Consider the following 13973-nt stretch of genomic DNA (forward strand, 5'->3'; position numbering starts at 1 on the left):
ATGACATCAATGTGTCTCCCTGTCCCCCTCCCAAACCCAGCACAGCTCTCATGTAGCAGCGGGCTATCTGGCCAACCACACCAAGCTAATACTTTTTCCATTAAAACCTGGTGATTATGGGGGATTTCCTCTCTGTTTGTTTGTTTGAATGCTTAATTATCAATATGTAACTGGCATGTGTATGTGATGTTTGGTGCGCATTCGGTGGCACATTTTACTGGAATGCACATTGCTATCGGGTAGAAACAGGACTCCCCAGTCACTATCTGAGTTAAGCTGCATGAGAAGTTGTTCTAATGAATTAATAACTGCCAAACAAAGGAGAACTTAACAATGAGTGAGAAATAAATGGTTTCATGATTAGTGGGTCAGGGAGATTAGTGTGGTATACAGTACAAATGATCCCCTTCTGAAAGTTGAATGATTCAGGCAAAATACCCAATCAATAGTTGAGGCCAATTTAATCTCTGGGATTCTTCTCCCAGGTCAATAAATGGACCAAGTCAATGGAGGTCAATATGCAAAGACAATCTAAACACCCTCAAAGTGTCTCTCCATAATGTCCTTTACCAAGTATTATCTTCTTGAGAGTTTGCTCTCATAGTCAATCAGTGAACTGCAATGATCTGTTCAAGCCACGACTGGCAATTATTATCTCTCCTGAGCCACAATTTTTGTTTTCTTCCCTGCAAAATGAACCCTAACCCCTTTGGTTGGGCTAAATACTAAGTCCACGGATTTAATGTTGTGATCTCTAACCTTTCAATCACCTTGCTCCATTTTCTTTCGAACACTGTAAGTGATCGTCTCTCTACAAAACGCCATTTTGTCTTCGCCAGTGTTCACTTTAAGAGCTCATTTGAAGGTGTGCGCTGGCAGAAACAAAAGTCCTGTATGCTTTTATGCAGTCATCACAGTCAGCCAAGCCTGTAATCCTCAGAGGTCCGATAATGACATAGCCCCTGCATTTATTACATGGAGGAGAGGAGAGAGGGAAAACGCTGACTTTGAACAAATGAACACCCTGACCTTTATGCAATAAATATGACATGGGCCGCATAAAAAGACAAGATATCTTCCTCCTGAATGGAAGTCAACACGGATTCTGCTCCCTTGCCTCCTTGCTCTCTCTCTGTCTGTTTCTGTTTCTCTCTCTCTCCCTTTCTTTCTCTCCCTGTCCCTCCCTCTCTCTGTCTCCTCTCTTTCTTTTCCTCCTTTCAGTCAACATTCAGGCAAATGATGAAATCAGTTTAGAATTGTTTGCACGACAGAATTATAATTCATACTCAAAAACCACAAATTGTATTTCATTGTTGTGCCTGCTGCAGAATATACGCTGCATTTCAGATTGTTATGGACAGTCGTCTGTCAGTATTCTCATCTTAATCCGATTCTTAAATTTTATCATTAGTGGGTATTTTCTCAGCAGTGGTACCAATAAAAAATTATTCTGTATCAGGGAGTATATTTAGTCTGTGCCATGAAAAGACAGCTTTAACAGGGAGCATCAACCTTTTACTGTATCTTTTGTAATCTCAGTGTGATCTCATTTGATTATCGCGATTGTCTTTTTTTTGTCACCTCAGACCGCCTCTCTGACAGTAAAGGATTTATGGTTATTTCCTCCATACAGGCTGTCCATCTGTGGCTCTATCTTCATATGGCCTTGAGAATACGATTCAATTTATTAAGGCAAAGCAACGGACTCATTACTTCAAAAAGGTGGCAAGAGAGAGAGTGGGAGAGAGAGAGAGAAGTGACACACTGAATTGGTTATTAATGGAAAGGCACAGCCATAGGGCAGTTGAAATTTAATGATATCCTACAAGAAAATATGAGGGTGTCACTTTCCAAAAAGTCATGCTAAATGTCAACGTTTTAAGGTCCCGGCGCTAATTTTATGCCTGTGCACAGTAATGTTTTGGAGAGCATTTAGGAAACACGGCCCAGTGGCCAGCCTGATTATCCCGCTCACCTTCTCTCCTCTCTCCAAATGGGTTTGTGCAGCAAGCGATTTCATCTCTAAGTGAAGGGAACATTAGGGAGGGGAGAAAGAGAGAGCGATAGAGGAAAACACGCGGTTTGATTTTCATGCTGTGATAAGAGAGTGGGAGCCAAATGTTACCTGTTAATCTAGCCCAAACCGACCGGGGCTCTTGACTTTGTCCCCCAGCAGGGATGGGGCAAACACTCATTTTCCTCTCTCCGTGATGAAAAGGAAATTAGCTTAAATGTGATGAGGGCACATTAGTGTGTGTTCTGTGCATGTGTGTAATGAATGTGTGTGAGTGTGTGTTTGTGTGCTTTTGCGTGCATGTACGCGCATGTGTGTGTGTTGTCTGTGTGTGTGTGTGTGTGTGTGTGCGTGTGTATATTCCCTTTGTCATAGTGCATACATTACATACACACAAACCTGCCCATATGTACAACATATGCAAGTGATAGTCATTGTAAAGGAATCTCCCTTGCATGGATCATCACACACATTTTCACAGTATGCTCTGTATCCACATACCTACTTTATGGAAAGTGACATCATTCCGTCTTTCCACTGCAATCTAACCTTCCAGTGTCTAGATTGTGTATTTTACTGTATAACCTTTCACTACAGAAAATGAAATTTTATATAAGTGAGTCAATGTATTCTGTACAGGTACTTATAAATCTAATGGGTAAAAACATTGCAAAATATACCCTTGAAAAGTGTTATAAATTTAACGTTTCCTGGATTAATTTTGCCGTAATGTCAAAGAGCTTTCAAAGTGCAGACATCATTTGCAAGGTAAGCCATGCTCATGTTTTTTTAAGTGCTCAAATTGCATTCAACTACTTTTTTTGCCCAGCTCTGCATCGGTGCATTTGTACCAGAAGACAGATATTTCCCCTGACAAGATTTTCCAAATCCAATGCTTTAAGTGCAGGTGGAATAATGCTGTGTTGGCTGCTAATGGCTGTCCGAGAGGTCATAACTACTCCATTTGAAGGAGGCTGCTTTCTCTGCAGCACTGGCAGGTCAAATCAAATGTAATTGTGCAGTGAAAAGCAGTACCTTGCTTTGTGTCGGCTGTGCTGACAACCTCCAGGTTTAGCATTCACTTCTCCTGCTGGGAGGAACACAGGTTTGCAAGGACAAAGGCTTCACCTGTCAATATATCACACTGACTGGCCAGCCAAATGTAGCTCTTCTCTCTCTGTCTCTTTCTCCCTCTCTCTCCCTCTCTCTCTTCCTTTCTGTCACTATTTCATTCCTTGCACACCCATTCTATTCCTGCCTCTTCTTCCTTAGACCCTCTCTTACCTATCTATCCATCCATCTTCTGTCTTCCTCCACCTATCTTTCATTTCTGGCTTCCCTCTCTCTCTCTCTCTCTTTCTCTCTCTCTCTCCCCCTCTCTCTCTCTGTCTCCCTGTATCTTCCTCTCCTCCTCCTCTCACACTGCCTTCGTGTGAGGACTCAGCTGAAATGTCCTGGGGGACCCAGTTTCAAACACAGGAACCAGAAACATATGGCACATTTTCAACTCCCAAGGTCAATTACAGCTATTTATCCAGAGATTGCAGCTAAATTTCCCAAGGTTTCCTCTAGATTTACCACAGATTGCAATGCATGTCTGTCACATTTTAAATCAGGCCAGTTTGCTCTGTCTCTCTCCGCTCCCTATGACTCTCCATCAAATATTTCAAAGGCTTTCAAGTGGGTTTTAGACATGTTTTATCTCTGGTTATCATGTGCCCCATCTTTTTTGCCTCAGCATTGCTAGGTCCAAGTGCTGCTTGCAACACAAATCTAATAACATGTAAATTGGAGATAAGCCCAGATCCCTCCAAGTGATATTTTTTACATTCATAGTTTGTCAAGTCAATTCCTGGGCCCCTGTTTTAGCAGCACAACACATGAGGAGTGAGAAAATTAACTGGATAGGTGATTCATCATTGCTAGCACACTGTCAAGGACTCCCTCTGCAGCTATTGAGAGCAGCGTGGAGGAGGAGGACGGAGAGAGGAGGGGGGCGTTGTTTTAAATTATGGCATTTCATTCAGAATGCATTGTATTTACAGCGTCCCATTTTTATTTGTGGCTCCTATTATCCGCCGAAACAGTTGTGCATGAAATGTTATTTGTGACAGGGGTGACCTGCGAGTGTTTTTCCACACAGTATTTCATAGTTGGGGCCTTAACTGTGCCTTTACCGTACGGTAAGCACAAGAGGCTGTCACAGCTGCTGTTGGCAGCCTTGCTAGTGGAGAAATATCACCTGGAAACAGAGTACTCCATTCCACCGGCCCCCATCACTCCAACGCCTGTCGCTGTAATTAAGTTGAAGTCAATGATTCTGGAGCGATGGTGAGAAATAAACATGCAAACACATGCCAGCTTTTGCAGCCAGGCGCAGGGAACGTGAGGCGGGGCTGTGTGTGTGTGTGTGTGGGGGGTGGGGTGGGGGGCAACATTAGAAGCATGAAAACCACAGATCTAGATCGTGTTCTCAGAAATTTACATTTGAGTTTCATTAAGCTAGTTTTGATTATATTGATTGAATTAGCCATCTATTAGGTTTGCGTTCCTTTTTTGAAAGTGCCGGTGTTTATGCATAGCTCCTGGTGGAAATGTTATCTGACAAGGGGTGCTGTACGGTAGTTGGAGTCTGTCGAACAAAACACGCTGTTTGCTTTTCCCAGAGCATGACAGGTTGTTTCCCCTGCAACAAAGCCATCAAATATTCTGTGTGATCCAACATTGTGTTGGAGGGGAGGTCTGCTGAGTGGGAAGCCGGAGTTTGTTAAAGCAATGATTTATGATTAATGCCAACACTAAATAAGGGACAAAGTGCCTACAGTACAAATCAATTACAAAGCTACAACGGCAGACCTTTCCCCCAGGTCTACTAACGTCTGTAGTTGTTATGGTGATTTTATTGGAGGTGGGTGATGCATGCATATAATACATGCAATACATCTATATCAGCATGAGTTGGAGCCAACTGTAATGCTTTTGATCTTTGATTAGTTATTTTATTGAGATAAAACGGGAGTCTCACACTGTACCACTTATACAAGGAGAGCTCTTTTTATTTCCTCAACCCAGACACCCACCTCAAAATGCAGACAGGAACGCACCAAACAAAACAAATTACCACAGGAGTGGCTTCTTAAAAGTAGGCAATTCATTATTTTTATGAAGTCAAATTATAAACAAATTTTAATCCATTAGGCAACCATCCATTCTAATTAATCAACAGGAGTGAACTCCATCTGAAAAAGGAGAAAGGTTGTTTACTCTCTCCACGGACCAGCGGTGCATATTTCACCATCTTTCCTTCTCAGAAAAAAAACACTCCAAATTACAAACCTAAACTGTGAATCCTAACACTCGACTTTTTGGCGAGTAGATGTTTCCAGGGCATTTGCAGATGCTTGAAATAATCTCCAATGTTTTTGCTCAATCTGCTCTGAGGATGGGTGAAATAAATACTTTAAACTAATTAATGTAAGACCAGCTGTTCCCACCACTTGGCTGGCGTTGGTGAATATTGATGGGAGGGAGAGGCAGGGCTGTTCAGCTCCACTCGCTGTTTGTACAAGATTCAGCCTGCCACATAAACACATATGAATACTGGATGAGAGCAGAGAGGGGCCTTTGCACAACACAGCCTGGGCTCCACATTACAAATAAAACTTTTTTTTTTTTTTTTTGGTTTTATTATTAAATTAACAGTTAATCAGCTGATGGTGCACATATTCTACAGAGACACTTCCCATCGGATTAATAAACTGTCTCTTTGCAAGATGTTAGCATTTGCAAATTGGTGACTGGCTCATTGGACAAAAGCACGCCTCAGATCTTAAGGGGCAAGCGGCACTGTTTGACATACTGTAATGGTTTGACCAGTCTGTATTTGTGTCTGTCTATCTGTCTGTTTGCCTGTGTCTCCTCCTCTCTCTCCTTCCCTCTTCTGCTCCTCTTCTCTCCTCTGAGGCCTGGTGGAGAGGCTGGACAGCAGATGGCAGGGCCCTGCCCCTCCACTGGTGATGAATGGTGGATGATGTCATCTTAGGTTTGACAGGCACCCGTGCGTGCATACACAAAGGAAGCCCGAGCCTCTGGGGTCGAACTGTGGGCCTGCTTCTGATTTTGGAGTCCACATGACATCTCTTAAATGGGAAAAGCTGGATTTATGCCCTGGTTGATATTGTTTAACCCCCTGCTCAGGCCTTGAGAGAAACAACACAAAGGAATCTCCCAGGGACCAGACCAGTATATTTCTGAGTGGAGAGCTGGGATTGGCTGCTTGGGATCAATACTGATCCAGTCATTGCTCCTGGTCAATTAGTCAGGGTCAATGCTTGTCTGTATTGCCAAAAACCATTTGTTCAACTATTCCTATCAATGAATGGTAGAAATATGTGAACATGTTTACCAGCGGTTTCTGTTTACCTCTGATGATGAATTAATGTCCATGTTATATTATTTGTCTTTTCAGAGGATAACCCAATGTGCACACCAACGGCTAGAGACAGCTATGAGAGGTTGTCATTGGCTGGGCAGGCTCTGCCTCCTGGCTTCCCCTCGCCCTTCCTCTTCCCAGATGGCCTGTCGTCAATAGAGACTCTCCTCACCAACATACAGGTAGTTTTCTCCAATTTTGACTTTCCTTAAAAAGATACGGTCAGGCTTGTCCAACTGAAACCCAATATCGTATAATAAGTGTGTAATGATTTTGTACTGAAACCAAATACTGTTATTCTGTAGTCCTCAGTTTACTGAACCGTACATGTGTGGTAAACCATAAAGTGTTTTTATTTTTTCACAACAGTTTCTGCACATAATGAATTTTTTTTTTTTTTTTTTTTTTTTTTTTAGCATGATATGAAATTACAATGAACACATTAAAAATGTAGAACATTCAGCACTACTTTTAAGTAATAATAAGTAATAATAGTTAGCCCTCATAACTGACTTTTCTTCAAGCCACATACGGAGGCTTTCTGTTGCTACATTGCACAGTTTACAGAACATTGGCAAAATCACCATTTAACTTTTTGTATTGAATTGTTCGTATCTGCTCAAATTAAAAGGCAAGAAGATCAATTCTGATTCAGCTCAATCGCTCAATTTTTTCTAGCCATGCAAACCGAACTGAGGCCATAAAAGGTGCAAACCGAACCATGAAACGGGTAAACCATTGCACATTTAATATACAGGTCAAACCAATAGAGGATTTCTATACTACCTTATAGGTAAACCATACAGTTTTCTCCGTAGTTAGAGGCTCTTAAGCTAATGCATATTGGTAGTTCAGCCTTAACATCATGGAGACTTCCCAAACCACAGGAATACACTTCAATATAAAATAAAATGAATAATTAAATAAATAAAAAACTCAATAAAAACGACCTCACCCGTGTCCTCCTTCCAATATGCTTAACATGTATATTAGGACCACAAAAGTACTCGCTCTCTAAATCTGCAGACCTTAACAATACTCCTCTCCTCAGAGTGCCATTTAGGCTTCAGTGCAAACAACCTCAGTCAGAAAGATGAATGTATTTGCCTTGTGTCTGAGTGTAATGATGTGTATACAGCGCTGCCCTTCTCATTGCACTTGTACCACTGGCATCAGAGTCCTGCTTCTCCTTTGGCTCTGTGCAGTAATTAGAAAGCCACAAGTAAACCCGTCTCGAGCTCCCAACACTCCACTAAGTCATCTCTGATAATGATCTCCGCGTTGAATATTTATATACAAATCAACAAAATGAAACCAAGCAGAAAATTAAGATAAAGCAAGTTAGTATAAATTGGGGTCACAAGAATCAACAATTAGTAAGATATAGCCCAGTGCATTTGATATAATTGTGTGTGGATGGGGAATAATTGTTATGAAGATGGCCACGATACTGTACAGCTTCTGTTTTGCGGAGGCAGTATTTTTCAATTCACGACTGTCAGAAGTATATTTGGAATGTCAGTAATGTGATTGATACATGATGAGATACTTGTCATTCATATTATTCATTCACGCTGCACCATGTGAGGAGCTTACAAATGTGCCGTGAATGTAAAAATCCAAAGTCTGATGTGTTTTTGCCAAGCCTGTTTCAATCATCATCCCCTGAGTTACAGGGGAAAAAAATGTTAAAGAGTGTAAAGAAACATAAAATGTTGACATTAGCCTTGTAAACCTTTTACCCTCTACTTAGTGGACTGGAGCTTCTGCCAAGATAGTGAACTTAAGCTTAACCTACAGTATGGAAGTTCACAGTGTTTTTCTGCAGCTATCTTACATTTTCTCATCCATCCTTTGCAGGCTAAGATACTCCTCTCTGGGTTTGGCTCTGATTGCTCTAACTTGCTCTCTCCACTTGTATTTCACAGCAGTGACCAAAAGGGGTCAGACAAAACTCAGCACTCACACACCAGCTATCACTGTTCGTTATTAAATCAGTTATTACAACTCTAACACATTCTTATTATTGGACATTTGGGGAGCTTTGCAGCCAGGCTCCTCTCTAAAACTTATTGACGTCTTCACAGTAGAAAACAGACAGATAAAAAAAAAAAAAAGAGTACCAGCGAGCCGGTAATGTGTCTGAAAGAAATCGTGTACCACTAGTCAGGTTTTTGGCCCAGTGTTTCAGTCCTGTGGGCAGTACAAAGAACTGCTGTGACATACTTTCAGTGTGGCTTGCTGTCACTTCATCTTGAAGCTCTTAAATAGCTCACATCTCTCTCTCTCTCTCTTTCGTTTTCCCTCCTCCTCTTGTTCCCTGTTGTGCGTGTTTGCGTGTGTGCATGCGTGCGTGCGTGCATGTGCAGGGCCTGCTGAAAGTGGCGATTGACAACGCGCGGGCTCAGGAGAAACAGGTGCAGCTGGAGAAGACGGAGCTGAAGATGGAGCTGTTCAGAGAGAGAGAGCTCAGGGAGACTCTGGAGAAGCAGCTCGCTGTGGAGCAGAAGAACAGAGGTACTGCATGATGACTACCTGGCACTGCATCCTCCCTGTCGGGGCTTAGTGTGTGTGGGCATGTGAGTTTAGACTCTGTAGGCCTGCGCTCATGTAGACAGGATGCTATTTAAACATACCTACAAAATAAGACATCAGATATTAAGCCCCATTTTTGCATGCTCCTCAGCCATCTTCTTTCTTCTTAACACTGTGTTCCTACTAATTCAGATAAGGTAATTACAAATACACATAAGGATCCCAAAATAAATGACTCCGGGTCACTGCAAACAAATGTGAGACAAAACTCTCTCACCAGTCTCATGTTCTATGCATCAGCCGCATATATTTAATGCGACGTTTATGTTTAATGAGAGAAATTCATGAAAAATATCCTAATAAATGTTTCAATTTGCTTTAACTCCCCCTAGCAATTTGCTATATCACAGTCAGTATTTGCACAGATTTTTTTTTTCCTCAAAGATCTTAACCAATATTGAAGTGCCTTTTCTCTATGCGAGGACACAGGATTTTGAAAATAAAGAAAGACATTGTACAGCTTAGATTATTATTGCTTTGTTTGCATTGTCAGATTTTGATAGCTGCTGCGGCAAAGACCACATCTCAATCCAAATCAGGGCTGCCAGTGGATTACACCTGAAATTCTTTACTGACAGTGTCCCCTCATGGTGTTTTCTCATCTCTTCTCTGCTCAGCAATCATCCAGAAGCGTCTGAAGAAGGAGAAGAAGGCCAAGAGGAAACTCCAGGAGGCTCTGGAGTACGAATCCAAGAGGAGAGAGCAGGCTGAACAGACGCTCAAGCAGCCGTCTCCCTCTGACAGCATGCGTTCGCTCAACGGTCAGACACTCGACAGTAAAACCCCTTCACACACCACAGTGCATAACCCGGGCACTGTTACATTTAGCTAGCAACTCTTCCAGAGATTAAGTGTGGTGTCTCAAGAGGCAAATGTGAAAAAAGCAAGATGAAAAAAAAAAAAAAAACATCTTGATAAATAGAATTGAAGGGTTTCATTCAAAAAAAAAAAAAAAAAAAACCCTGAAGAAAATATTTTGAAGACTCCATCTTCAAAAACATTGGAATTTTGTAAATGATTTCTAAACATAAAAGGCTTTACCAGCAATAATTTGATCGGTTTTGATTTATTCAAATTATGGATATCATTGGCTTCCTGTTCACAGTGTTTCCTCTCATGTTGTGCACAGAACAAACACAGCACAATATCAAAATGTTGCCTCCACACCACAATACAGTCAATTATAAGACAATTCTATAAGAAGCATAAAGCAGCAGGATTTTATCCAGTAGGCACTATTCAGCTAGGTGTGACCGAGACACAGCGAGAAGGCGTCATCTCTTGTTTTGAATGAACGATGCTGTGAAACTGGCATTGTGATAGGTCGGTGTCAGGGATGTTTAACGGCGGTGATCCCTCTCTTCTCGCAGACTCTCTGACCCCTGAGATGGAGAGTGACCGCAGCAGTGGAAGAACAGATGCTGAAAGGACAATACAAGGTACAGGGGCTCAGATGAGACAATAAATCTCTCTCTCTTTCTCTGGCTCTCACTCTTGCTCTCTTTCTCTGGCTCCCCCTCTCTCCCTCTCTCTCTTTCTCTCTCTCACACACACACACATACACACGCGCACTGCTACAGTTTATGAACATTAGTGTGTCTGTGCCTGCTGTTCAGGCATACAGCTCACCATCTGGGCCACAGCACTAGGTCAAGATCATTGGTTTTCTGCAGACATAATATTGTTCTTTTACTATAGTAGTTATGGCTGCATTGCTTTTTGGTTTCAGATTTATCTTTTTTTGGAATATCTGTGTTTAGTGTACAGTAGCGCGCTGTTGTGAAACAGCTAAGATAGAAGGTCGCAGAGAAAGAGCGAAGGAAATAGTTTGTTTACAGCTCAAGAAGCATTAATGAGTCATAAAACCACAAAAAGCTGTGGAATTCCCCCTTTGATAGTAATAAAAGGAGCAAATCAATCCATTTTATGAATAAGCCTTGTACATTTTTAATGGTTTGTTTGTTTGTTAGCCTTAGGGGTGCAGTATGTGTTTGGGGAGGGGCGTTCGCATGATAACCTCTGTAGACTGCCTGCTATCTGTGTTTACCCAGATACAAGACACCTTGCAGAGGTTGAATATCCTCATTATTACTAGAACGTCTTCCTTTAATATGCCTCTGCTGCGTCTGCTCAGAACCATCCTTATCAGTCAGAGAGGTCCCAATTTATCCTGGAAAATACCCCATGTACTGTAATTTGCTATGAAAAGTGGAAAATATTCATTTTTGTATGCAGTGCTAAGTTGGGTCCCTTTAACTCTTTAATGTTTGATTAGTCTACTTGAACTGGTATTTTGTTAAAGGGCAAAAAGAAAGACTTGGGCAAATTGTATTAAAAGAAATGATGACTCCTCCTTAATTAAATGTCATTCAGCCACAGAAGGGATCTGAAAGGGGTTTGATGTCCAAAAAAAGGAAATCCATATGTCATCATTTAAATACAAAGATAACTTCCAGATACAGCGCAATTATAGCCCCCTATTTCATACCAAATTAATATATTAAGCCACTCTAATTTCTAACATTTTACAGTAATGTGAAGACTCGGCTCTTTGTAGTATAATTGTATCAAATTGAATGTCTTTAACTTTTACACTTCCTCATTGTGTTAGTATCCGCTGCCTTGCGTGCATGTATAATGCAGGCTAGCACAGAGCAGAATTGAACTTGCTTTGATTTCCCAAACAGAGGCTGCTGTGCGCTAATCTGTGTTTAGAAACGTATGATGTGGCCATGGAGCATATCACTTCTGCGGTCTCTCAATAACACTGATCATTGCCCTGAAGAGTGGAATGAAGGAGGAAGCAGAATAACAGGCTACACTCTGTGTTTTTGTTCAATTAGAGAAGCATTTGTCTGCCACCCATGTCTCCTCTGCTCTACTCTGCAAGCCTTGCTGTATAATTAACCTCAAATGGCAAAAAAATGATGTTGATAAATTACACAAGCAAAGAGGGAAAAAACAAGCCTATCATTCGCATGAAAGCTGAGAGAAATGTGTGTTATATTCTCAACTCCAAACTCAGGGAGGGGAATGGAGAGAAGAAAAAAAATTAATGAGGGCATAATTTTAGAGAACTAATTATTTCTATTTGTCTTTTGTCACACTTCTCTAATTCTGCAATATTAACACAGTCTGTGTTTATTAATTGCTTTTACAGTGTTTTGAATCAGGTCCAAGAGGGAGCGTGGCTGTTTTCACAGGCAGGCAAGCTACTGGGACTGTACCTCGCCAGTACTGCCTGGCAACGGTGCACATATGAATATCTTCCCCAGTATCTTCTCTGGTTCCCTCCCGCTTCCCACTCGATGTGTTCGGCAAGTTTACACGACCCTGTGCACAGAGATAAAGTTCTTTGTTGCAAGATTAAACATCAAAACAGTTAAAGTGAAATTAAAATTAAATGAATGAATGTCACTGAAGCAAAAAAGACTGTAATTAATGGATCCCTTAATTGTCTTCATAAAATATTTGCATGGGCATAATTTGCATAATTTACATGTATTAATTAATCTTTCAAAGGAATTTTATGCTGAGAGAAGCCAAAAATTCCCTTTGTTTTATTTAGCATCTAATGAAATATTTATTCTCTTTAATGAACTTTTCATCTTGATTTGAATATAAAAATACTAAAGTTTTAACATATTTTAATGAGACATTCTTTCATAAAACAACGTGTCAAGACGTCACCGATTTTTCTTATTCGCGTATGTAAAGCAGATGTTTCAACATTTGCAGTACTATTGCACACCGACTCTCTTGGTAGCGGATTTGAATTAGTGAGATTTGCTTATCAAGCCTCTCCGCTGATTCCCTGTCTTTCATGATAATTTTATCTCCTCCAAGTACAATGCCGCAATATCTAACATCCTCCTCACAACTTATTAAATGTCATCATCTGTCAAACAATCAAACTGCCTTCGTTTTCATTAACATCCCTATAAACAGCTCCGGCTGAGGCTGGCCAGGAGAGTCAGGCAGGCAGACAAACAGGCAGACAGCGAGGTGAGCTCGTGATGCTTCATCTGCTCTTGTTATGACAGCTCGGGATGTGTGTATCAAGTCGTGCATCCCACCCCACACTCTTAGCGCTCTCCGGCCCCCTCCTTGGCTTTATTTTATTCTTAGCGCTGCATTCATGCTGTAATGACTTTTACACATAACTCGGTGGTGTTGCTTGAATAGAGGCGGCCAGAGTGCAATGCCTTTGAGACCTACAGCAGTGCTGGGTAATTAGCCTGTGTTTGTACACCCCCCCCCACCCCACCCCACAACCCCACAACACACACACACACACACACACATACATACACAAAGCCTTTGTTGTCTCCACTCTGCCGACACGACAACACATAAACCACAATCTGGAAACAAGTTCGGGATGAATCATGGGACTAATTGATAAAACACTGATAAGGCGATGAGAAGATTTGAAATTTTGCAAGAACGAGTTCAAATGTGGAAGGGTTAAAAAAAGAAAAAAAAAGAAAAAAGAAAAAACACAACGCAATGTCTTTTAAATTAAAATACACATGCAGCCCCTCCAGATGCTGCATGTTATGAGTGTTTGCCAGCAGCAGAGGTAAATGTAATGTAAGACAGTGTAACTAGATGTATCTTGCGTGTCTCTATAGAATTGTAGGGAGACGTGTCTCCTCTCTCATAGCCTGTCCGCCTGACGTCGTGTCATGTCCGACTGTGATCAACACCTCGCCCCCCTCAACGTGTCACCACTTTGTGTTGGAGTGTGCATTTCCCTTTAACATTGAATTATTTAGGTCCTCTGCCATAGAGAGGTATGCTTCTTAAAGGCAGTAATGTAGCATTCTCCAGCAGAGGAAATGTGAGGGTAATAAACGTCAAACATGCTCCTGAGCTGTGCCTAACAGATGCTTTTACCAGCTCAGCGTCGGAGCAGCGCTGCTCGCTCAG

The 13973-nt window shown here is 41.5% G+C and overlaps 1 protein-coding gene across 2 annotated transcripts in view; it reads left to right on the top strand.

Annotated features, from left to right (window-relative positions):
• dachd (dachshund d) overlaps nt 1-13973 on the top strand; it is a 91808-nt gene that overhangs the window by 75934 nt on the left and 1901 nt on the right. For both annotated transcript variants that reach the window (XM_030081419.1, XM_030081420.1), the window contains exons 7-10: nt 6483-6628; nt 8816-8963; nt 9659-9802; nt 10412-10480. In XM_030081419.1, the coding sequence (XP_029937279.1) occupies nt 6483-6628; nt 8816-8963; nt 9659-9802; nt 10412-10480 (507 nt within the window). The remainder of the gene's footprint in view (nt 1-6482; nt 6629-8815; nt 8964-9658; nt 9803-10411; nt 10481-13973) is intronic.

The sequence above is a fragment of the Myripristis murdjan genome, chromosome 21, assembly GCF_902150065.1.
Source record: "Myripristis murdjan chromosome 21, fMyrMur1.1, whole genome shotgun sequence".
Classification (NCBI taxonomy): domain Eukaryota; kingdom Metazoa; phylum Chordata; class Actinopteri; order Holocentriformes; family Holocentridae; genus Myripristis; species Myripristis murdjan.